Source organism: Talpa occidentalis, unplaced genomic scaffold (genome assembly GCF_014898055.3).
Source record: "Talpa occidentalis isolate TD23 unplaced genomic scaffold, MPIMG_talOcc4v2.1 talOcc4.4, whole genome shotgun sequence".
NCBI lineage: Eukaryota > Metazoa > Chordata > Mammalia > Eulipotyphla > Talpidae > Talpa > Talpa occidentalis.
The window spans coordinates 95113085-95139867 of record NW_023604295.1 but is presented as its reverse complement, the minus strand read 5'-3'; the positions used below and the strand labels follow the sequence as shown (position 1 = coordinate 95139867).

The following is a 26783-nucleotide window of genomic DNA, read 5'->3' as shown; positions in this document are numbered from 1 at the left end:
GTATATTTCTGGATATTTGAAACTATACCATACTTAATTCTTTGAAACACCATCATGTATTGAACCTGAGTTTTTCATCTGTTAGAGCACTGCTCATAATTATGTATATTAGTCCTAAATTATGAGGAGAAAGTCCATTGAGAAATAGGAGTTTTGGGATAAAATGTATGGAACATTTTGTACAGTTCAGTGCAGGAGAAGAAATTACTACATTTTGAGAGGTTCTGTTTGCCTCTGAATCTCCCAGATGACCTTCTGAATACACAACTTCAGCAAAGAGTACAAGTGATATTTGATAGCTCATACTAAAGTATATTAGTTATATATATATATATTACAGATATATATAATATATTGTATATGTTATAATATATATACTATATATATTGTATATATATTACAGATATTGACAACAGTGGGTATGTCAGTGACTATGAACTTCAAGACCTGTTTAAGGAAGCAAGCCTCCCTCTGCCTGGCTACAAAGTTCGCGAGATCGTAGAGAAAATTCTAGTAGTTGCTGACAGCAGCAAAGATGGCAAAATCAGCTTTGAAGAGTTTGTGTCTGTAAGTACTCTAAATCATCTGATTATTTTGTTTTGAGTTAAATTTTAGTAATGTCATTGCTCTCATTGGTTAAATCTGACTGCGGAGACCAGAAATAGCATTGCTTTAAAATGATAACATCATCACTGCCACAATTTTCACAAACAATTCATAAAATAAATGAAAAAAATATCATTCTGAAATTCCTGGAAGGAATTCGTACTTGTGCCCCAGTAGAATTACAATTGAATTCAATGCTCAGTGATTACCTGTATGTGCAGAATATTATAATAGCGTAGTACTGGGTCTTGAGAAACAGAGTATTTCTTGTAACTGAGATAGCTAAGATATGTAAGGGGTCTGTCCTGGAAACTGATTATTTCCTTGTAATGTTATGTTTTCAGTTTCATCAAATGCCAGGTAAATTTTGATGCTACCTAGATGATTAAGCTAACTCCAGGCTCAGGGAACTGAACAAAATAAAAAATAATATATGACTCACAGAAGGAAAAAGAAAAATATTGGATTATTTCACTTATAGGAGGAATATAGGGGAACCAAATAAGATATCAGGGGAAAAAATAATAACAATACAAAACACAGTGCAACAAAACCAAACAAACAGACAATTATAAGCCAGAGACATCCTGCAGGGGAGGAGGAAAGGGAGGGATCAGAGGGAGGCATGGAGAAGCACAGGGACTGTGATGATGGTGCACGGGTGCATTGGTGAGGGAAATTCTATGGGGACTACACCTGAGGGGGGGGCCAAAGAAAAGCAAACATTGTTTAAAAATGAACAGTGCTATAAAAATATATATTAAAAAATAAATAAAAATAATATGACTCAACCAATAAAAGAAAAATAGATTATAAAACCGAATATTGAATATCATATATTTCAAACTGCTCCAGCCAAGAGAGATGAGTTGGTTAAATTGCTATCCCTGACTGGCAGTTGAGCCTAGGCTTTATATCTTTCCCTCAGCACAACCATTACCATATTTTTCATATGAAAATATAACCATTAATATAATTGAATAAATACTTATGAAATATATATTATCTGGTATTGCTTCTTTTTTCCCCCAAAGATTTATTTTTATTTATTAATATGGAGAAGAACTGGGGTGTAGGCCAAAGGTGTGGGGAATGAAAGGATTCATCAGAGACAGAGAGGGGAGCTGAACAGGTGGATCTACTGAAATACAGTGCTAAAGGGAACAGCAGGTGAGACAGGAGAGGTATCCTGCACTACATGTGGGTTAACTCTCTGGCCAGGGTTCAAACTCAGGCTGCAGCCATGAAGCATGAGAGTGCTGAGACTTAATCCCTGTGCCACCAGGGAGGCCCCCGGTATTGCTTCTTTATTCATTTAGCAAATCTTTGCTCTCCTTTCTTACCAGGAACTTTACTAGGCACTGTGAATAATGTGACAAACAAAAAGTTATTTGGCCTTGCTTTCATGGTGTTTACATGTGGGATAAAGGGAATCACACAAATGAATAAAAGATAACAACTGTGATCATTGCTATGAGCCCATGTTCAAGTCCCATGAGAATTTGTAGTGGAACATTGATCGTGGTGAGGAGACTAAAGAACGTTGTGACTCAGGGAAACTAAACACTGTCCTAAATCTGTGAAGACTGAGCTGAGATATGAAGAAAGATGATAAACAAATGAAAGGGGTGAGGTGAGGGAAATGAATAATATTCTAGGTAGGCAGGTGGAGGTGACAGCCTGTGTAGAGACTTGTGGCTTTAAGAATAGTAAATACTGTCCAGCAATCAAGGAAAAGGCCATTGTGACTGGGGCTGAGATGATACGGGTAAAAAATGTGGCTGTGCTGGAGAAGTAGTCAGGGTTAGATCACACAGGGTCTTGCAGGATTTTCATTATTTTCTAAGAGCAGAAGACAACCAGTGCAGTAATAGGAATAGAGTGTGAAGTGACAGGATCAGATATGCATCTTTAAAAACTCTCTGCTGTTGGGCCTCCCTGGTGGTGCAAGGGGTTAGCAGCACTATGAAGCTATGCACAGCCACTGTAGCATGAGTTCGATCCCCGGCCAGGGAGGTGACCCATATGGCACAGCCAACCTCCCCTGTCTCGCCCGCTGCTCCTCTCAGCAGTATATTTCAGTCAGTCCGTCTGTTCTGCTCCCCACTCTGTCTTTGGTGAATCCTCTCACCCACCATACCTATGGCTTATACTCCAGCTCTTTATGCATAAATAAATAAAATAAATCTTTAAAAAAAACTCTCTGCTGTCAGGAGAACTGATTGAATTCCTTTTTGTCAGTCTCTAGAGTTCAATAAGAGAAACTGGATAGGTGTAACAGAAATAATCCTTTATTTCCTAGAAGGGCTGATTTTTTTATTTTAACATATATACATTTGAGATATTCAGACAGTGAAATACCTCCATCAGGCATTTAAAAATCTTTATCATGTAGTTATTTTTTATTCTGTGGCAAGTCTAGAAGAAAAAAAATTTTTTTAAGATTTATTTATTTTTATAAAAGAACCGTGGTACAGGCCAGATGTGCGAGTGGGTGAGAGGATTCACCAGAGACAGAGCAGGGAACAGAACAGGCAGACTGAAGAAATACACTGCTGAGGGGAGCAGCGGGCGAGCCAGGAGAGGTCTGCTGTGCCATGTGGGATTCTCGCTGGCCGGCTGGGATGGAACCCGCGCTGCAGAGGCTGCGGACAGCTTCACAGTGCGGCGCTCAACCGCCTGCACCACCAGGGAGGCCCTAGAAGAATAATTTTAGTATGTTCAATTTAAGCTTACTTATAACAAAATTTCTTCTAGTGTTTAGGATGTAACCTTTGGCCATTTTATGTTATTGGTAAGATAATTAATTGTGTACACTAGCAATTAGTGTAAGAAAACCGATTAATACTTATTTTGATGTGATTTCAAATAACTAAGTCTCACTATCTTCATGTTGCAATTTTTATGATTCTCTGTTCAAGTCTCAATTTTATTTTTATCTCTATTCCAGCTAATGCAAGAGTTAAAAAGCAAAGATATCAGCAAAACATTCCGAAAAAGAATTAGCAAAAAGGAAGGAATTACTGCTGTTGGAGGAACATCATCCATCTCCAGTGAGGGCACACAGCATTCTTACTCAGGTAACTTCCCATGCCAAATTTGATCTTTTAGTCATTGATTCATTCTGTAACTTCCATATTTTATCAAATCTGAGATGTTGTTCATTGTAGTAAACACCATATTTTTTTGTGTACCATTGAGGGACAATCAGACTAAATGATATGTGTCATCAAATTTGAAACACGTTTCAGTTTCACAGATATCAGAATGACAAGTCCTAGAACCACTGAAATCAATGAATTCCCACTATGTGTCAGGCGCAGCATATAACAAAGAAAGAAGCTACAACATAGGAGTTATTTGTATTTCAGCATTGAATATGTTTAATCATGACTTTCGAATGGATTTTTAATCCTGACTGGTGAGGTGAATATCCTTTTAACCTGATCTAGGAATGGTGGAGAGGTTTAGTGCAAGGACTTTTCACTTTCATTATCCAGGAGCAAAGATTACTGATATATCTTTTATCAAGCAACCAAATGACCAGAGAGCACAGCATCCTGATTTGCATGATCTGATAGAATTTCTGGGGTTTTGCCCAGTGGGGAAATCCCATCACTTTAACTCTTTAAAAAAAATTATTTCTTTAATAGAAGAACTGGGGTGCAGGTCAGAGTTGTGGGGGTGAGAGGATTCACCAGAGGCAGAGTGGGGAGCTGAACAAGTGTGAATCTACTGAAATACACTGCTGAGGGGAGCAGCAGGCAAGGCTGGAGAGGTCTGCTGTGCCAATGGGTTACCTCCCTGGCTGGGGATGGGACTCAGCCCTTTGTAGTGGTAGTGCTGAGACTTAAACTCTAGGACACCAGGGAGACCCAACTTTAACTTTTAAGATGAGGTGTCTTGTCCATGTTAAGCTTCTCAGGGTTGAGATATCTAAAAACCTTTGGCCATGTCCCCTATTGCTTATGACAACATAATTAGAACTATGCTTTTTAAATTTTTTACAAATTAAATTTATTTTTTTCTAAAGATTTTTTTTTTTTAAATTTATTTATTTATACAAGCAGTGGGTACAGTCAGAAGAGTGGGAGGGTGAGAGAATTCACCAGAGTCAGAGCAGGGAGCAGAACAGACAGACTAAGAACACTGCAGAGGGGAGCAGCGGGCGCGACAGGAGAAGTCTGCGCGCATGTGGGACCCATGCCGGCAGCTGGGGATGGAACTGGCACTGCAGAGGCTGCGGGCAGCTTTGTAGCCCAGCACTCAACCACTGCACCATCAGGGAGGCCCACAAATTTAAATTGTTACTATAACTTTGCTCCCACTTTCTTCCTTTGAGATCTGAGTCTCTTGATTCTCTTCCTTTCTAACTGGATTTTCCTCTAACAGTGTCTTCACCCTTTGTTTATTTTTCTGAGCTTTTCCTACTAGGGAAGTATAATGGTAAAGGCAGTGGTCTATAACCACTCTGTCCATTTTTTAAAAAAATTATTTATTTTCTTTCTTCTTTGTTAATGTATTTGATTTCTCCTCTCCAGTGTAGAGCCTGTAGTTTTCCCCGTGACCCATCTCCCCTATCCCTTGTGCTCTTGCCTCCCTTGTTTGGGGCCCTCCCTCTCTCCTTCTGTGTGCCTCAGCTCTATGGTCAGCTTGCAAGTTTTGTCTTTTTTCCTGACACTTTGTTTGGTTTCTCTGTATTCCTCAGATAAGTGAAATCATCCAATATTTATCTTTTTTAAAAAAGATTTATTTCTTTATGCATGCAAGAACTGGGGTACAGGCCAGAGGAGCAGGTTAGGGGAGAAGATTCACCAGAGACAGAGCTGGGAACAAAACAGGCAGACTGACTGAAATACACTGCTGAGGGGAGCAGTAGGCGAGTCAGGAGAGGTCTGCTGCAGCGTGTGGTTGCTCCCTGGCTGGCTGGGGATTGAACTCATGCTGCAGTGGCTGCTGATTGTTTTGTAGTGCTGTGCTTAACTCCTTGCACCACCAGGGAGTCCCCAATATTTATCTTTTTTCTTCTGACTTCATTTAGCATAACTATCTCCACTTTTTAAAAGTATTCACGACTTCATTTTTGCTCATTCTAATGAAATGCCTCCATTCTAATGAATTCTATTCTTTAGAAATATTTCTTCCTTTTTTTTTTTTTTTTTTTTAGGATTTATTTTTATGCATACAAGATCTGGGACATAGGCTAGAGAAGGGAGGGGGCAGTGAGAGGATTTACCAGAGATAGAATGGGGAACAGAACAGGCAGACTGACTGAGACACACTGCTGAGGGGAGCAGTGGGGAAGCCAGAAGAGGTCTGCTGCACCATGTGGGTTGCTCCCTGGCCATCCGAGGATCAAACTCATGCTGCAGAGGCTGCGGATTGCTTTATAGTGCGGTGCTTAACCCCTTGCACCACCAGGAAGGCCCTGTTTCTTCCTTTTTAAAAAACCTGTTTATTGATACACACACACACACACACACACACACACAGAGTAATCAAAGTGCTAGAATTGTAAGTGCCCAATGAGGTGAATTTTTACATATATACACATACTATAGCTACATCATTATAGCTGCCAACCGATCGTGATAGAACATTTCTATCACTCTGGGTAACTCCCTCATATCTCTAGCAGTAACTCTGCCTCCCCAGGGAAATATTTTTTTTCTGATGTCTTTTCTGAACTTGTTTTTTGAGGTAAGAGATGCACATAGTAAAGTGTACTCTTTTTTTTTTTTTAAAGATTTATTTATGCATACAAGAACTAGGTATAAACCAGAGATGCGGGGGATGAGAGGATTCACCAGAGTCAGAGTGGGGAACAGAACAGGCAGACTGAAACATACTGCTGAGGGGAGGAGTGGGCGAGACAGGAGAGGTCTGCCATGCCAGGTGCGTTTCTCCCTGGCCGGCCGGGGATCGAGCTTCTGCTGCAGAGGCTGTTCATTGCTTCATAGTGTGGTGCTTAACTCCTTGTGCCACCAGGGAGGCCCTAAAGTGTACTCTTAAGTATATGTTTTATGTTATTTTTACATCTGAATACCCCCATGTGATCTTTTCAAAAATGATGTAGAACAATTTATTGATTTTTTTAAATAAGAACGGTTTTTTTGGAGATATAATTGACATAGCATGAAATTCACCCATTTCTCATATCAGTGAAAGCATTGTTACCAGGCAGGGTGAGGGGCACCCAAGAACCCCCAAACTTGCTCTAAATCGGTTCTGCTATCTGCTACATCAAGAGAAAACATACTCTAGTATGTAAGACCTTTAATGGAAAGGAACTTTAATATAATTAGTGTGCAATAAAGACAAAAGAAGGGAAAGAATAGATAAAATATTTTTCAAATCAAGCACCCAAAGTTACCCATCCTTTTGTGGGTAAATGTCTAGCCAAACAGGGTTGACCCAAACAGGGCTGCTGAGGCCCAAAAGCCACAAATCTAAGGCACCTTCTGGTGGGTACCCCTAGAAAAGGGGCAGAAGAGACCCGACAAGTCTGGAAGGAAAAAAAAAAAAAAAAAAAGCAAAATCAAGGTAAAGGCTGCCATTATTAACCTCCCCACGGATCCTTCACCCACTGTTTCAAGTGTCTCATTCCATGTCCCCCAATAACAAGTAAAAGGCCGAGAATCAAGCTCAGCTTCTTCACATGCCTCTCTGTTCCACGTGCCTCCTCCAGGTCTTCATCTTGCTCTCCTTCTTTCCTTCCACCAGTCTCCTCTCCAGCTTCTCTTCCCTGCTCAACTTCACCCTTCTTTAGGTGGGGCAGGGAACCTGGAACCTCCCCTTTCCCTGAGTACTGCTGTTACAGTATTTTGTCTTTCTCCTTCTGACTTATTTCGCTTAGCATTTTCCTCTCCAGTTCCATTCATATTGTTGCAAACAGCAAGCGTTCAGCTTTTATTTAGCTGAGTAGTATTCCATTGCGTATATGTACCACATCTTCCAGACGAGTGGTCATCTGTGATTGGGGCATTTAGATTGTTCCCATAACTTGGCAATTATAAGTGGTGCTGTTATAAGTAAAACATAAAAGGGCATAGATTGAGTCAAATTAAATGTTTTTGCATTCCTTACGTAGATACATAGCGGTGGAATTGATAGATCTATTTTTAATATTTTGAGAAATCTCTGCTTTTCTTAGGGGCTGGACCACTCTGCATTGTAAGCAACAGTGAAAGAGAGTTCATTGTTCTCTACATCCTTGTCAACAGTTGTTGTTTCTGGTCTTTTTGATATGGACCATTCTCACAGGTGTGAAGTGATAGCTCATTGTAGTTTTGATTTGCATTTCCCTGATGATAAATGATGATGAGCATTTTTCATGTGCCTGTTGGCCATCTGCATGTCTTTGGAGAAGTGTCTATTTAGCTCTTCTGCCCATTTTTGACTGGGTTCTTTATTTTCTTCTTGTTGAGTTGTTTGAGCTCTTTGTAGATTTCGGGTATCAGCTCCTTATCAGATTTATGATGTGAACATATTTCTCTCATTTAGCAGGATGGCTTTAGTAATAGTTTCTTTTGCTGTGCAGAAGCTTTTTAGTTAGATATATTTCCAGTTATTTATATTGTCTTTTATTTTTCTTGCTGTTAGAGATGAATCCATAAAGACATCACCGAAACCTGTGTCATGGAGGTTATACCTGTGTTTTCTTCCCTGTATTTTATGGTTTCAGGTCTTTAGTCCATTTGCTATCACATTTTGTTCTTCCTTTTAATAGTTGATAGATAGTTGGATTGTTTCTACTTTTTTGACTATTTTGAATAGAGTTGTGTGAATATTCATATACATATTTTTGCCTAGACATCTGAATGCATATACCTAGGAGTGAGATTTCTGAGTCTTTTGCTAACTCTGTATTTAGCATTTAAAAAAAATCACAAAACTGTTTTCCAAAGTGGAAAGTGTTTTTGTACATCCCCACAAGCAATGTATGAAAGTTCCAGTTTCTTCACATTCTTGCTAACACTTGTTATTGTCCATTTTGTTTATTATAGTCATCCTAATGGTTGTGAAGTGGTAGCTCAGTCCTGGTTGCTATACTTGGAACATTCTCCCTTCCCTTCCCATCTTCTCCATAAAGTCTTTTCTTGGTCACTCCAACCAGAAGTGTGATTATTTCTTTCTTTGTGTTCTTAAAAATGTTGCCTGTATTTTTCCTGTGCTGTGTTTATTTTCCTTATGTTGCATCTCTTTGTATACCTATTTTATCATTACACTAAAAACTCCTCTATGAGAGATGTAATACTGTAGTGATTCTTAAATCCATAGACTGTAAGCCCCTAAGAGGCATGTATGGTAAGGCAAGAAGATAAGGCAGATTCTGACACGCGCAAGTGAAGATTATTAGTAAATGTTTGTGTCTGATGTATGTGTGTGTGCATATGTGGTGGATTAAGTTTGGGGGGTACCTGCCAAATAAACCTTGCAGAATAGTACCTAATTCTAGGATTGAGGCAATAATAGGGATTGTCAGCTCTCTCTATGTTACCCTGTGTTGGAAATAGGAATTCTTTTCTTTTTTAGGTAAACAATGATTTTCTTGCCTGAGTATATAGACAAATTTATGCAACCTGGACAGAGGCTCTGGGTGACTCATATTTCCAGCTGGGGGTGTGAGAGGACCCATATGGTCTTGTCATTGTCATTGTGAGCCTACAGGTGAATACCACTCGATCAGAATCAGATGGAATTTAGCATCCTTATCCTTTCTGTTCCTCTCAAAATGCTTTTGAACAGCAACCATTTTCTTAATTAAATAGCCAAGATTCTCAGGAGATCTGAAGCAAGTCTCTTGGATATGGGAATTCTAAAGATATGATTGCCTATCACAGAACATATTTGTGCAACACCACGTGAATCTCTCAGGATCACACCAATTTGTGAGGGAGTCAGACCCATCTTGGACATTTTTATAGCTCTGTTTCTCTGTGTCTTCAGAGAGGGGAAGGAAAGGGAGGTGGGAAAAAGGGGAGAAGGGGCCCAGTGATCTAGGGTAAAGGAGTAATGGTGCTTTGATGTTGGAGTGGGGTGGTAACATACATCAGGGGAGCTGTGAACTTGTTCCCCCAAATCACATACATTGTTATAAATCAATGTTCCTACAATAAAGAAAATACAAAAAGAAGTCAGCTTCAACCAGGTGGAGAAGCAGCAGTAGTGAAGAGTCAACTCTGACAGTTACTTCCCAGGAGCAGGCATGTAATTCATGACGATGGCAAACAGGCAGTGAAAAAACAAGACTTCTTTTTTCTTTGAGGACTCAGTTCCTTCTGATTCTCTGAACTGTACAACCCAACATTTTCTGCCTGAAGATCAAGATACCCACACTAGAAACCTTGTGTTGAGAAGTTGAGGGTGAAGATAGTTAAGAGTGAAGCTGGTGTCTAGATTTTTGTCACTCTTCTTTTAGTAGAAATTCTGCAGAAATGGAACTTTTTTATTAATTTCAATAACTCTTGATTTAAACCAGTATTTCTGTTGTAAGTCCAAAATCACAACTTTAGATTTGAGGGAGGAGTGGGGTTTAGTCTGTGGATATTTGTGTGAGTCTGTGTGTGAGAGAGCGAGCTAGAGAGGGAGCTCTGATGTTGGCTTCAGATATATTAGCTCTCAAATGTAATATATATTTAGAGAGATTTAAAAAATTAAACCAAATATTTATTACACTCATTTTCAACTATGTACCTTATCTCCCCTAATATCAGATGAAAGAATAGAATGAATTTCCCTTTCTCCTTTCTTTAAAATCTTTAGTGTTTTGGTAGAAGATTTAATAATTGGCATGCTTCTCTGAAAGGAAATTTAGAAGGATTTATTTTATTTTATTTTATTATTTTTTTTTTTTAATTTTTTTTTTTTTTTTTTAGAGGCATGTTTTATTTATTTATTTGTTTGCTTGTTTATACATGCACTGGGTACAGTCAGAAGCGCGGGAGGGTGAGCGAATTCACCAGAGCGGGGAGCAGAGCAGGCAGAAGGACCGAAGTACACTGCTGAGGGGAGCAGCGGGCGGCAGGAGAGGTCTGCGCGCCATGGGGGACCCTCCTCCAGTGGCTGGGGAGCAGCCGGGGATCGAACCAGCGCAGCAGAGGCCGCGGGCAGCTTCGCAACCCAGCGCTCAACCACTGTGCTACCGGGGAGGCCCAGAAGGATTTATTTTATTATTTTATTTATATATATTTTACATCATTGTTCATTTTTAAACAGTGTTCTCTCTCTCTCCCCGCCCCCCACTGCTGGTGTAGTCCCCATAGAATTTCCTTCAGCAATGCATCCATGCACCATCACAGTCCCCTGTGCTCCTCCCTCCCTTCCTCTCACCCTTCTCCCTCCTCCTCCCCTACAGTATGTCTCTGGTTTATAATTGTCTTGTTATGTTGTGTTTTGTATTGTTATTATTTTTTTCTCCTAATGTCTTATTTGGTTCCCCTATATTCCTCCTATAAGTGAAGCCATCACTATTTTTCTTTTTCCTTCTGACTTATTTCACTGAGCATAATCCCTAGAAGGATTTTTTTGTTTGTTTGTTTTTTGTAGTGCAGTGAATTTGGTGAACTGAGGCTTGCTTACTGAGATTTTCTATTTTCAGAGGAAGAAAAAGTGGCGTTTGTTAACTGGGTAAACAAAGCCCTGGAGAATGACCCTGACTGTCAGCATCTCCTACCCATGAATCCCAGTGATGGCAGTCTTTTCAAATCACTTGCAGATGGCATCCTTCTTTGGTGAGTTGGGCACTGGGTTAGGGCACTGTGTTCTTAATGTCAGCATTGATAAGGATTCAATGAAAACTACAGTTCTGCGAGTCCATTGTCTTTTGGAATTCATTAACAAGTACCCACATAGGTCTTAAAGAGTTTATATTTTGGGGCCTCCCCAGTGGCGCAGTGGTTGAGCGCTGGGTTGCGAAGCTGCCCGAGCCTCTGCAGCGCTGGTTCGATCCCCGGCTGCTCCCCGGCCACCGGAGGAGGGTCCCACATGGCGCGCAGACCTCTCCTGCCGCCCGCTGCTCCCCTCAGCAGTGTACTTCCGTCCTTCTGCCCGCTCTGCTCCCCGCTCTGGCTCTGGTGAATTCTTTCATCCTCCCGCGGTTCTGACTGTACCCAGTGCATGTATAAATGAATGAATGAATGAATGAATAAATAAATAAATAAATCTTTAAAAAAAAAAAAGAGTTTATATTTCGTAGAACATAATTATATGTTTTCCAAAATTTTCCTTCGAACTCAGCTTCTTATTTTCCTGGATCCTTTTTCAACTATCTCTTAAATAATAGCAGGAAACTTGAATTTTCTCTCTAATGTATTTTTAAGTGTTCACAGAATTGCTTTTATTTTACTTCTCAGTATGGGAAAATCAGCTACTGACTGGGATAGGAACTGCAGGACATGTAAAAGAAAGATGGTTAATGTGTCCTTAAATAAAATCAGTGTTTTAACTCAGCCTTGCCATATCCATGGCACTACATATCATATCCATGGCACTACATTGCTCTCTACATTATAAATTCTCTAAGGGCGTGTCCTGGTCTTTTTTGTATATACTTTGGTCCCCAAATACTTATTTAAATGAAGCAGGTTTTTTTTTTTTTTTTTTTTTAAGATTTATTTATTTATTTATTTATTTATTTATTTATTTATTTATTTATACATACAAGCACTGGGTATGGTCAGAAGCTCGGGAGGGTGAAAGAATTCACCAGAGCCAGAGCAGGGAGCAGAACAGACAGTCTGACGACATACACTGCTGAGGGGAGCAGCGGGCGCGGCAGGAGAGGTCTGTACGCCATGTGGGACACAAAGAAGAAAATAGCATAGTTACTCTTACTATCCATAATTAACTATTATTAGCATTCTGGCATATTCCCTTCAATCTTTTTTGTGCAAAAAAACAAAAATAAAAAGGTGTTCACAAGTACAGGATATTAGTTTTTTGAGTATTACATATATCTTTACTTACACCTACAATTTTTATCTCTTTCTTTGACTTTCAGAGGAAATTCCTTCTGTGAATCGAATAGTTATTTTCTAATTTTATTTTAAAATATAAAATCTATTCTGAAATAGAGACAAAATGTATATTAATTTCTTTTAAAATTTTTTAATTACTGAGATTTTAGAAAGATCAAGTCTCTGGCTCCTTACCTTTCTGCAACAACAGTAATATTAAGTGTTGATACTACTTTATGAAACTTGGCTTCTTGAGAATACCTTTGTCTACAGTCCAGACTGCTGAATGTCAATGATCATTACATGAAGTAGTTACAAGACTCATTAAAAAAAATGCAGGACTGTTTTTTAAAAACAGGAGGAAATGCTAAGATTACTGTTGGCAGTGAAATGGATTTGGTTTTGGTTAGAGGATATTTCCTAGATTTTTAATTGAGTCCCTGGCATGAATTACAGTATTAAATAAAGAAATAGATTGTCAGTACTTTTAAATATTAACTTTTTGTCTACTTGTAAAATTAACCTTAAAACATTTCTATGAGTCTTAAACTCTTAGAAGTGAAGTTGTTAATTTAATTTCTTAATTGATAAGACTTAAATTATTTCCATTTTCTCTTTAGCAAAATGATCAACTTATCTGAACCAGATACAATTGATGAAAGAGCCATTAATAAGAAAAAACTCACTCCTTTCACTATTTCTGTAAGTATTTGCTTTTTGCTAGTAATTATGTTATTGTGATAAAAGGCTCGTATTAATGGATGTTTAGGACTAGGCAGAACCTTTGATTAAACATTATTTAAGTATCCTATAAAAACTAAATATATGTTAAATAAAAATTAAGCTACATTTTGTTATAAAGTTAAGATTCAAAGTACTTTGGATGAGTTCTTGCAATAATAGTATTGAGATTATATTGATGTAATTACTGAGTTATTTTTACGTTTTTAAAAATTTATTTATCCATACAAGAACTGGAGTGTAGGCCAGAGGTGTGAGGGGGGTGAGGGGATTCACCAGAGACAGAGTGGGGAGCAGAGCATGCGGATCTACTGAAATACACTGCTGAGGGGAGCAGCAGGTGAGACAGGAGAGGTCTTCTGCACCATGTGGGCAACTCCATGGCAGGGGATTGAACTCATGCCACAGTGGCTGGTGATAGCGTGGTAGTGCTAAGACTTTAACCCCTGTGCCACAAGGGAGGCCCTATGTCATATAGTGTTTTGCCTATATTTTCTTCTATATATTTCATGGTATAAGGTCTTACATCCAAGTTGTTTATCCATTTTGAGTAATTTGCATGTATGGTGGGATATACTGGTCTAGTTTCATTATTTTGCATATAGCAGTCCAGTTTTCCCAGCACCATTTATTGAGAAGTCTTTCCTTGTTCCAGTGTAAATACTTCACTCCTTTGTCATAGACTAGTAGTCCATATATGTGTGGTTTTATTGGTAGGCTCTTGATTCTTGCCACTTGTGTATGTGTCTGTTTTTGTTCCAGGACCTTACTGTTTTATACTAAGGCTTTATAGTATAGTTTAAAGTCACTATATGGTTACTGTTTTCTTTTTCTTCCTTGTAGTTGGTAAGCAGTCTGTGGGTAGATATTTGAAGACAAGGCAAACATCCTGCTCCTTTTCAAGGTTTCTCCCTAGATTTGATATGCATTGATGATTCTTTTCTACTGAAGTCTTTATTTTGATGGTTGCAAAATGATGTTTTTCAATTCCATCACTTCTGCCGCATTTTCCCATCAATCCTTGGCATTCTACTGTAACCAAGAAACATCTTTTTTTCCCTCTCCCTCCCTTTCTGTCATTGATAGGAATTCAGGACTTCCAACTCTTTTCCAGTATCTTAATTCATTACTGTGCCTAATTATTTTGGTGTTCAAATTGCCCCACATTTGGACTTAGAGAACCCCTTTAAAGTGATTTTTTTCCTATATTAAAATATATATAACAAACATTTTCATTTTGACTATTTCTAGATGTACAGTTATGGGTTGTTAAATATATTCAAATTACTGTGCATTTATCAATACCATTCATCTCCAGAATTTCTCTTCCTGAACTGAAACTTTGTATTCATTCAATAATAACAACCCATCTCCCTTCCGAGTTCCTGGGTTGTCATCATGTAAGTAGAGTCATGTGGTATTTGTCCTTTTGTGACTGGTTTATTTCAGTTGGCATAATGTCTTCAAGGTTTTTCCATGGCAGAATTTCCTTAGTTTTAGAGACTGAATAATACCCCCTTGTAAGTCTGTCCCATGTTATGTTTATCCATTCATCTGTAGATGGAAACTTGAGTTGTTTCTACCTTTGTATATTTGAATAATGTTGCTGTGGACATCAGAGTACACTTAAATATCTATTTGAGCCCCAGCTTGCACTTCTCTTGAGTATATAACCAGATGTAAAATTGCTATAGTAATTTGATTTTTAATGTTTTGAGGAGTCACCATACTGTTTTTCACAATGGCTGTAACATTTTTCATTCCCACCAGCAATGCAGAAAAGTTCCAATTTCTCTATATTCTCTCTAGCAATTTATTTTCTGTTTCTTTTGCTTGTTTGTTTTAAATGACATGCATCAAAATGGGTATGAAGAGGTTTCTCATTATGGGTTTGATTTATGTTACCCTAGTAACTAGTCATATTGAACATATTTTTATTAACTAGTTTTCTGCTTGCATTTCCTCTTTAGATAAATGTGTATTCTGCTGCCCATATTTTCATCAGATCATTTGGCTTTTTGTTGTTGGAGCTATAAAAAACATAAAAATATATCCATAGTATATAGTATAACTACATTGTGGGATTTCTATGTATAGTTGTAGGAGTTCTCTATATATCCAGAATTTCAATCTCTATCAGATATCTCATTTACAATTTTTTCCCTTCATTCTGTTTACTCTCTTGATATTGTCCTTTGATGCACAAAAGTCCTTAGTGAGCAGATCCCATGTTTAAAAGTTACTTTTAAAATTCTCTAGAAATAGTATGATCCCCAGTATCAGGCATCTGCTGGTGATGTTGGAAAAGAAATTAAAACTTTATCCCACATCATTTTTCTTTCTTTCTTATTTATTGTGTGTGTTTTTCTTTTCATATGAAGGTTCCTGACTGGTTTTGCTTCCATGAATGGCCACAACCAGGGGTGAGGGACGGGAGGCTGGCGGCATGGGGAGGGGTCTTCTCCACAACATTCCATTTACACACAGAACTAAACAGACAAGCACAGAGTCACTATTGTGGTTAGAAGTTTGCAGCACGGGAGAGGGGATGGTCAGGTGGGGGTTGGAATGTCATTTAAAAAAATACAGGTCCCTGATCTCCCTGGTGGCGCAAGGGGTTAAGATGCAACTATGAAGCTATTCGCAGCCACTGCAGCATGAGTTCAATCCCTGGCACCAGGTTGCTACCCACATGGCACAGCAGACCTCCTGACTCGCCCGCTGCTCGCCTCAGCAGTGTATTTCTGTCAATCTGCCTGTTCTGTTCCCCCTCTGTCTCTGGTGAATCCTCTCACCCCCCACACCTCTGGCCTGTATCCCAGTTCTTGTATGCATAAATAAATCTTAAAAAAATACAGGTCCCTCCAACAGGGGTACAGGGTGGGGCATGGTCTACTTTAACTCGAGGAATCAGAAGATCAAAAGCAGCTTGGGAAGGCCATATTAAGTTTCAAAGAAGTGTTTTCAAATAGGAATTTCATAGAAATTTAAAGTATCTTTAGCCCAATGCCAATGAACTGACACTACTAAAATTTCTATGGTATCTTTCATAATATTTATATAATATATGTAATATTAATGATTTCCTTCCTTGCTCCTTGCTTTTGTATGAATGAAAGTATAGGGCAGGGACTGACTGTGTGTAGGGAGAAGATTCAGGGACATCTTCATAGAAGAGATATTTGATTTGTGGAATGAACATCTGCCGGGGGAAGAGGAGCAGTATAGGACAAAGGAAAAGTATGTGTAAGGTCCTTCTATCTTAACTGAAGCAAAGATTTTATTAGGTTGTCAGAAAAGTCATGACGTATTTTTTCTAAGTTTTCTGTATAAAAAGTCATCATGACTTTTCTGACAACAAGTATATGTACAATGTTTTAATTATTGTAGTAAGAATTTGGACTTGACCCTCTCCTTTCCCTTGTGCCTTTAGTTACGCTTGCCTATTCATCTACTCATTCAGAAAATATTTATTTAGCAGATACCGTGTGCTAAGTTCTGGAGAAATAGTCCTGAACATCTAAAAGTCTTCTGTTGCCATAGGGTTCAGACTTTAATTTGGAGGAGATATAATTAATAATAAACATGTAATATATGATATGTCAGAAACTGATAAAGAGTAAAATAGGGTATAATGAGTGTCAGCAGAAGTAGTGGTGATACTTGCTATTTGGTGATGGTGGGAGTAATCAGAAAGGCTTCTCAGTGTTACAGGAACAGTGGCTGCCTGGGGGCAGTGTGTCAGGCTGAGGGAATAGCAAGTTCAGAGGCCCTACAGAGATAAAACAGAGTTAGGACATAGTGGGAATAATAGAACATTTGGTGTTCTATTATTATTCTGAAGGAAACACCTTCAGGTTTATATATTAGTTAGATCACTGAAAGCAGAGTATTGTGGAAAATGGATCATGGAGATACATGTGAGGATGGGTGTTTTGAAGAAATTAGGAAATTTGAATAAAAGCCCTGACAATTTCCATAGGTGTTTAGAAGGTAGAAGTTAACAGAAATTGGTGACTGGATGTGGAAAGCAAAGTTGAACAAGAATTCAGCTTAGATTTCTGACATAGAAAAACAAAAATGAAGGTTGGTCCTATCAAAAAAGATAGGAAATAAATTAGGAAGAACCTAATTTCCCATTTTCACAGGACAGGAAAAGAAGACCAGAAAAGCATGGTGAGAAAATTGCTTCAGTTTTGGGCATGTTGAGTTTGTGGTATTTGGGAGCCGTCCAGGTGAACATAACCAAGTGATGATATAAGTGTAGCTGGAACTTAAGAGTGGGGGCTGGGAGGAAGTGTGGGCTAGGGATGTGGATTTGAAAATCATTAGCATATAGAAGGGATAGTTAAAACCACTGGATTTGTTTTTCCTGAAGGTATTATATATAAATGTTGCTTATGTTTTAAAATCCAAAATTTCTGTAATCTGCTATGTTCATCTCACTTTTGTAACTTGTAGATGAGGCTTTAGAAAGTACATCCTCATATGTATTTTCCTTTGTGGCAATCCAGGAAAATTTAAACCTAGCGTTGAATTCTGCCTCTGCCATTGGCTGTACTGTGGTCAACATTGGCGCACAGGATCTGAAAGAAGGAAAGCCTCACTTGGTCTTGGGACTTCTCTGGCAGATCATCAAAGTTGGCCTTTTTGCTGACATTGAGATTTCCAGGAATGAAGGTAAGATCATTAAAAATACTTACTCTTTATGGACAATATCCTCAACATGGGAAGGATTTATTTTCATTCTCTTTCTCAGCTCTGATTGCATTGCTGAATGAAGGTGAGGAACTTGAGGAGCTGATGAAGCTTTCTCCTGAGGAATTACTGCTGCGATGGGTCAACTACCATCTGACCAATGCGGGATGGCGTACCATTAGCAACTTCAGCCAAGACATTAAGGTTTATATTTTAATCTTCAAATTAGTGAAATGAAATAAAGAGGTAGAATGTGAAAAACAGAAGCGGTTCAAATTTATTTATTTTTTTTTAAATAATAAATTTTATTTTTATATTCCCCCATACAATTGCAAACGCCCCATTCTGACCCCAATCCTTCCCCTCCCACCCCCCACCCCCCAAAAAGTGTCTCTGGTTCATAGTTTTTTGTTGATTTTGATTTTCACTTTCTTATATTCATTTTCCTGGTCCCTTATTTAAGTTTTCTAGATTCCTGCTATGAGTGAGACCATCCGGTATTTTTCTTTTTCATTTTGGCTTATTTTGCTGAGCATGATCCCTTCCAGCGCCATCCATGTTGCTGCAAATTGCATGTGTTTATCTTTTTTGAATGCTGAGTAATATTCCATGGTATATATGTACCACATCTTCTTGATCCAGTCATCTATTTTTGGGCATTTGGGTTGTTTCCAAAGCTTAGCTATTGTAAACAGTGCTGCTATAAACATAGGGGTGCAGGTGCTCTTTGGAATTGATGTTTCTGTGTCCTTTGGGTAAATCCCTAGGAGTGGAATTGCTGGATCATATGGAAGCTCTATGTTTAGTAGGTCCAGAAATCTCCACACAGCTCTCCATAGTGGTTGGACCAGTTTGCACTCCCACCAACAGTGCAGAAGAGTTCCTTTTTCTCCACACCCTCGCCAACATTTGTTGTTGCTAGTTTTTTTAATATGTGCCATTCTCACTGGTGTGAGATGGTATCTCATGGTAGTTTTGATTTGCATTTCCCTGATTACAAGTGATGTTGAACATTTTTTCATATGTCTGTTGGCCATTTGCATTTCCTCTTCAGAGAAGTTTCTTTTTAGCTCTTCTGCCCATTTTTTGACTGGATTATTTTCTTTGTTGTTGCTGAGTCTCATCAGCTCTTTGCAGATTTTTGTGATCAGTCCTTTATCATTAGTGTTGGGTGCAAAAATGTTCTCCCATGGTGGGGTTTCTCTTTGTTTTTGTTATTGTCTCTTTTGCTGTGCAGAAGCTCTTTAATTTGATGTAGTCCCAGCTGTTTATCTTTGCCTTCACTATCACTGCTTTGGGTGATGTGTCTGTAAAGATGTCTTTGATGTGCAAATCCCGTAGTGTTTCGCCTATATTTCCTTCTATGTATTTTATGGTTTCAGGTCTTATGTCTAGTTCTTTAATCCATTTTGAGTTGATTTTTGTGTATGGTGTGAGGTAGTGGTCAAGCTTCATTCTTTTGCATGTAGCGACCCAGTTTTCCCAGCACCATTTATTGAACAAACTTTCTTTGCTCCAATGCGTAGTCTTAGCTCCTTTGTCAAAGATTAGTTGACCATAAATCTGTGGGTTTATTTCTGGATTTTCTATTCGATTCCATTGGTCTGTATGTCTGTTCTTGTTCCAATACCATGCAGTTTTGATGATTATGGCTTTGTAGTAGAGTTTGAAGTCTGGGAGTGTGATGCCTCCATTTCCTTCTTTTTTTTTCAGTAGAGCTTTGGCTATTCGGGGTTTTTGGTGATTCCATATGAATTTCATCAATAATTGTTCTATTTCTTTGAGGAATGCCATTGAGATTTTGATTGGAATAGCATTGAATCTGTATATTGCTTTTGGTAGGATGGCCATTTTAATAATGTTTATTCTTCCAATCCATGAGCAGGGGATGTCTTTCCATTTCTTTGTGTCTTCTTCTATTTCTTTTAACAGTGTTTTATAGTTTTCTTTGTATAGGTCCTTTACCTCTTTTGTTAGATTTATTCCCAAATATTTGATTTTTTTTGTTTCGATAATAAAAGGGGTGGTTTTTTTGATTTTTTCTTCTTCAGATTTATTGTTTGTTTATAGGAAGGCTACTGACTTTTGCGTGTTGATTTTGTATCCTGCCACTTTACTGAATTGATTGATGAGTTGAATTAGTTTTTCTGTGGAGATTTTGGGGTTCTCTATGTATATTATCGTATCATCTGCAAATAGTGATAGTTTGACTTCTTCTTTTCCTATGTGGATTCCTTGGATGTCTTTCTCTTGTCTTATTGCTCTGGCTAGGACTTCCAGTATTATATTGAAAAGCAGTGGTGAGAGTGGACATCCTTGTCTTGTTCCAGATCTTAATGGAATTGCTTTCAGCTTTTCACCATTGAGAATGATACTGGCTGTTGGCTTGTCATAGATGGCCTTTATGATGTTGAGGTACGTTCCTTGTATCCCAAGAATTTCAAGGGCTTTTATCATGAATGGGTGTTGCACTTTGTCGAAAGCTTTCTCAGCATCTATTGATATTATCATATGGTTTTATATTTCTTTTTGTTGATGTGTTGGATAACGTTGATTGATTTTCGGATGTTAAACCATCCTTGTGCCCCTGGAATGAATCCAACTTGGTCGTGGTGAATTATCTTATGGATACATTGTTGGATTCTGATAGCTAAAATTTTATTGAGGATTTTTGCATCAGTGTTCATTAGGGAGATTGGCCTATAGTTTTCCTTTTTTGTGTTGTCCTTATTCGGTTTTGGTATTAGTGTAATATTGGCTTCATAGAACGTGTTTGGTATTGTCCCTTCCTTCTCAATTTTTTGGAAGAGTTTGTGAAGGATAGGCACTAATTCGTCTCTGAATGTTTGATAGAATTCATTTGTAAATCCATCAGGTCCTGGGCTTTTGTTTTTGGGGAGGTTTTTGATTACCATTTCAATTTCGCTGCTTGTAATTGGTCTGTTTAGGTGTTCTATTTCTTTTTTATCTAGCTTTGGGTGATTGTAGAGTTGTAGGAATTTGTCCATCTCCTCTAGATTGTTGAACTTGTTTCCATATAACTGTTCATAGTAGTTACTGATTATTCTTTTGATTTCTGCTGTGTCCGTTGTGATTTCTCCGCTTTCATTTATGATCCTGTGTATTTGTGCTTTCTCCCTTTTTTCCTTTGTGAGCCTGGCTAGGGGTTTGTCTATTTTATTTATTTTTTCAAAGAACCAGCTCTTGGTTTCATTGATCTTTTGGATTGTTTTTTTAGTTTCAATTTCATTTATTTCTGCTTTGGTTTTTATTATTTCTTTTCTTCTACTGGTTTTGGGGTTTTTTGTTGTTCTTTTTCTAGATCTTTGAGCTTCGAGATTAGGTTGTTTCTTTGAGTTCTTTCTTGTTTTTTGATGTGAGCTTCTATTGCTATATATTTTCCTCTTATTACTGCTTTTGCTGCATCCCATACATTTAGGATATTGGTGTCCTCCTTGTCATTCAATTCAAAGAATTTTTTAATTTCTTCTTTGACCTCCTCGTTAGTCCAGTGGTCTTCCAGTAGTGTGGTTTTTAATCTCCATGAGGTAGGATAGTTCCTTGCCTTCTTTTTATGATTTATTTCTAGTTTGATGCCTTCATGGTCAGAAAAGATGGTTGGTATGATTTCAATCTTGGTGTATCTGTTGATGTTTGTCTTGTGCCCCAGTATGTGATCGATCCTGGAGAATGATCCGTGTGCGCTTGAGAAAAATGTGTACTCCGTTTTTTTTGGGTTTAGTGTTCTATAGATGTCTGTTAAGCCCAAATGCTCTAGGTCCTTATTTAGAGCTTTAGTTTCTTTACTTATTTTTTGTCTTGTTGATCTATCCATTGTTGATAGTGGTGTGTTGAAGTCTCCACGACGTATGTGTTTTCTCTGATGTCTGTTTTCAGAGAGGACAACAGTTGTCTGATATATTTTGGTGCTCTTTCGTTTGGTGAGTATATGTTAATGAGTGTTATTTCTTCTTGAAGTATTGTCCCCTTAATCATAATGTAGTGACCATTGGGGTCTCTTTTTATTTTTTTGAGTTTGAAGTCTGTTTTATCTGATATAAGTATAGCTGTTCCTGCTTTCTTTTTTGGCCCATTTGCTTGTAGGATTGTTTTCCATACTTTGACTTTGAGCCTATTTTTATCTTTTGTAGCTAAATGTGTTTCCTGGAGACAGCAAAAGGTTGGGTTTTGTTTCTTAATCCAGGCTGCAACTCTGTGTCTTTTTATTGAAGAGTTTAGTCCATTTACATTTAGAGTTAATATTGATATGTTAGCATCTGTATTTGCCATTATGTTTGTCTTTCCTTTGATTTTATTTATTTATTCTTTTAATAACTTTTTTTTTTTTTTTGGTCTTCTTTCGTTGTTATTCGTCCCTCTGAGGTTCTGGCTTTAGGATTCCTTGTAGTATTTTTTGGAGTGGGGGTTTATTCGTAATGAAATTCCGGAGTTTCTCTTTGTCTGGGAAGGTCCATATTCTTTCTTCATGGAGGAAAGAGATCTTTGCGGGATAGAGTATTCTTGGTTGGCATCTGTTTTCTTGGAGTCTGTTGACTATGTCCCTCCACTCTCTCCTTGCCCGTAGTGTTTCTTCAGAGAAGTCTGATGTCAGCCTGATTGGTTTTCCTTTGAATGTTATCTGTTTCTTCCCTCTTGTCAGCTTCATTATTTTTTTCTTGTCCTGGATTCTTGGGAGCTTTACTATTATGTGTCTTGCTGTGTTTTTCCTTTCGTCGTGGAAGTTTGGTGTTCTTCTTGCTTCTTGTATATCAATTTTCAGCTCGTTCTTCGCATTTAGGAAGTTCTCTTCAATTATCTCCTGGAATATTTTCTCTGTTCCTACATCTCTCTCCTCTCCTTCTGGAATTCCTATAACTCTTATATTTCCTTTCCTCATGGAGTCAGATAGTTCCCGAAGTCTTTCTTCATTCTTTTTCCTTTGTACTTCTCTTTCCTTTTCTGTTTTGGTTCTTTTTATTTCTGTGTCTTCAAGAGTACTTATTCGTTCTTCCATTTCATCTATTCTGCTTTCATTGCTTTTCCCAGAGTTCTTTAGTTCCTCCATTAATTCTTTGATCTCCTGCATTTCTTTTACTTCCCTCTTTAGGGACTCTATTTCCTTCTTCTGATCTATCACTTTTTAAATCATGGCAATTTTAAATTCTCTTTCTGGAAGGCTCAGAAGTTCTTCCAAGTTGCTGTCGTTGCAATCTGGGGAGTGGTTTTCTTTTTGTGGTGTGCTTCTTTCCTGAGGAGTTGTTAGGTTGCGTGTGGTTCTTCTACTCCCTACTGTCTGTTTTCTAATTTGTCGTATGCGTTGGGACACTGTGTTGGTCGGACTGACTGGCATCTTGGGTGAACTTCGCTCCCCTCTGGCTCTTCCAGGAGCCATCTCTGTCTTCTGAGGGAGCTTTCTGCTGATTTTAGGCAGTTTTTACTGAAGAAATGTCCCTGTTCTAAAATGGCGAAGCGGGATGCAGTCCCTGCGCCTCCGGTTTCAGGCACACTCTTCTACGCCCCTGGTCTGCCCCGGATGTGGGTGCCTGCTCCCTCTGTGGGCTCAGACTGCTGGTCGGAAGGGGCCTGGCATGGGGTGGGCTAACTTCCCGGCTGGCCACTGGGTCCTCCAGAGGCCTTCTGCCCTTTTCAAGCAGTCTTAAGAAATTTCCTGTTCTATGGGGTGTTAGTGACTTTTTTCCTGGTCGCTAGGTGGCGCCAGAGATCTCTCCTATTGTCCTTGGGGGGCTGTTTTTCGCCCCCCCCCCCGTGGGACAGGGAACAGAGCGGGAATGGTAGGGTAAACCTCAACAGCTTTGGGGTGCTGTGTCTGCCTTGTGCCCCACCGTCGTGGAGAACCCACGCCCCGAATTTTCGTGCCCCGGGTCTCAGTTCAAAGCCCTCAGGTCCAGGACGCGGGCTGTAGCCCAGTTCAGTGGCGCGGGAATGGCGCCTTTTGCACCCCGCTCCCGTGCCTGGGCGCCTGGTTCCTGCTCACTCAGGGAGGGACTTTCACCCCCGTGAGGACCTCCGCGCGTCTCCCTGCAAGCCTAGGTCGCAGGCGCGGGGACCTGGGCAGCCGGGATCCCGGTCCGCGTTTTCTTTTCAAGCGCCAAGCGCGCCGCTTTCCCGCGCAAGCTTACCGGCAGCCCGGGCTGTGTGCGTGTCTCCCGGGGTCTTTGTTCTTCTCTAATGGCGCCCGGAGCCGTTTGCTCACCGCCGCCGCGGATCCTGCAGGGTTCTCCACAGCTCCCGTTCACGGGGTGTGGTGGCTGCAGTAGTTCCTTTCCACTCACAGTCCCGCTTGCTGCGTCGTTTGTTCTTGTTGGTCGTTTTGGTTTGTTGTTTTCCTCCTCTCTGCTGGTGGGAGAGTGCCCTCGGTTCAAATTTAAATTTGTATTGAAGTTAAATTCCCAAGGATATAGTATAGGCAATGAAATTTTGAATTTCCTAGTTGAGGTGGATCCCCTGATTTTTTTATAAATCACAAAATTTTTTATAAATAATAAACCAATTTACTGACTTTTAATAAATTCATGACTATGAGAGGAAGGGGCTGCTAACCTTAGCAGAGTAAACATTTTTTCCCATTTTATGTGCCACAAATTGACTAAATTATAATGCTATGAAACTGTTAATTTGGACTGACTCCATCTATTGGGCTAGAGGCCCTGTGGGCCTACCAGTTCAACATTCTAAATCCCACTTTGCCAATAACTAGCTAATAAGAATCCAAATTATCTGAGGGCACAGGAATTGATAAACAAAGGGAACTTTTAAGGTATGTTTCTCATCCAAAGTGACTTGAAGTATTTCCTTCCCTAAGGGGAGGGTCTTGTCAGACTGCAGTGTAATGTTCAATCTTCATAACACTTCTGTGGTCACTACTGAGAAAACTTGGGTCCCTTGGGATTTTTCTTCTCTATGGATTTTTTCCCAAATGAATCAGATTTGACACTAATTAATATATTCTCTTAGATATTTTAAAACCGTCATTCAGGATTTTTTTTTTTTTTTTGTCATAATAGCCTAGATGATAACTAGTATCTTTAAAATGATGCTGCTTTTCTTTGTTTTCATTTTGATAGCCCTCATATAAAAGTGGATTTGGGTGTGTTCTCATATTTTAAAATTCTGTTCAAACCCCTCTGTGGGGCATTATGCCAGGCACGGGGTATGCAAAAATCTAGTTTTTGAGAAGTGTGCCAATTACACAGGGAGATAAACATCTAGTAAATAGACATGTCAGTTATCTATTACTGTATAACAAACCACTCAGTGTAATAACTTAAAATAATAGTTTATTGTGTCTCAAATCTGTGGATTAGCCACCAACACTTGGATGGGTGGTTCTGATGGTTTCGGTTAACTTCACTAATTCAGCCACATTCAGCTGTCAGTGGAACTGGTCTGGAAGATACATTCATGTGTCAGGTGCCTCTCTGCTTCTCCCCACGAGGCCTTTCCACATGGCAAATTTGGGCTCCCTCACAGCATGGTACTCTCAGGTAGTTGGACTTACAAGGATGCCAACATCAAGAGGGAGCAGAACCGCTTAAGAATTGGACTCAGAAGCCCCAGATCACCACTTTCACATTCAATGGGTCAAAGCAAGCCACAAGGCCAGTCTAAATTAAAGGGGAGTAGAAATAGACTATGTGTTTTGATGGAAAAATCTACCTATATATAATGGGAAAAATAATAGCTATATTTAGAGACAGCTTCACTGGATAACTTAATACAGTGTAGTCACAGTTTTTTTTTTTTTTTTTTTTTTTGAGGTAGGCATGTATTGCTGTGCAATATAAGGGAGGGCCCTTAATTCATTCTAGTATATGTGCTGCCGAAGCGAGCACGCCCTTAATTCGTTCTAGATTAACTAGGGAATGCTTCCAAATGATTCTGATGCTTGGGAATGTAAACAAACGAGAAAGTTAAGGATGGATAATTCCAGGTGTAGGGAAGAGTGTGGCCCAAAGCTCTGAGGTCTGAGACAGAATAGTGCATTTAGGAGTTGACAAGCAGTCAGTAAAGTAATTAAATTATTATTCCATTCTTTGACAAGGACATTTTTTTGCTTTGGTTTGAACACTTTCCCCCCTTAATTTAATGATTTTATTCATTTTTAAGATGCTATTTCATTTCTTTCCCTGAAGGATTCAAGAGCCTATTTCCATCTGCTAAATCAGATTGCACCTAACGGTGAGCGGGGTGATGGGCCTGCCATTGCCATTGACCTTTCAGGATTTAACGTGAGTACAGTTTTGTTTTGTTTTTTTAATTTTTTTAGAACTGTTTTTTTCCTCTCAAGATTTATTTATTCATGCATGCAAGAACTGGGGTACAGGCCAGATGTGTGGAAGGGTGAGAGGATTCACCAGAGACAAAGTGGGGGACAGAGCAGGCAGACTGAAACACACTGCTGAGGGGAGCAGCGGGCGACACAGGAGAGGTCTGCCTCGCCATGTGGGAATCTTGCCGGCCAGCTGGGCTTGAACTTGTGCTGCAGAGACTGTGGACAGCTTCACAGCACTGCATTCAACCGCCTGTACCACCAGGGAGGCCCTGAGTACAGTTCTTAATTAAAGTTGTTTTGGATAATTTGGATAAAATATACATAACATTTACTCTTCTAACCATTTTTAAGTGTACAGTAGAATTAAGTACATTTGCATTGTATGCAACCATCACACTGATCCATCTCTATAACTTATTTCATCCCATACCACCTCCCTGTACCCATTAAACAATTATTTCTGATTCCTTCTTCCTCTAAGCCTCTAG

General features: G+C 39.1%; 1 protein-coding gene across 2 annotated transcripts in view; it reads left to right on the top strand.

The window, feature by feature from the left end:
- PLS1 (plastin 1) overlaps positions 1–26783 on the top strand; it is a 100740-nt gene that overhangs the window by 53239 nt on the left and 20718 nt on the right. For both annotated transcript variants that reach the window (XM_037525844.1, XM_054700761.1), the window contains exons 3-9: positions 404–567; positions 3557–3686; positions 11207–11339; positions 13184–13265; positions 17819–17984; positions 18064–18206; positions 26156–26251. In XM_037525844.1, the coding sequence (XP_037381741.1) occupies positions 404–567; positions 3557–3686; positions 11207–11339; positions 13184–13265; positions 17819–17984; positions 18064–18206; positions 26156–26251 (914 nt within the window). The remainder of the gene's footprint in view (positions 1–403; positions 568–3556; positions 3687–11206; positions 11340–13183; positions 13266–17818; positions 17985–18063; positions 18207–26155; positions 26252–26783) is intronic.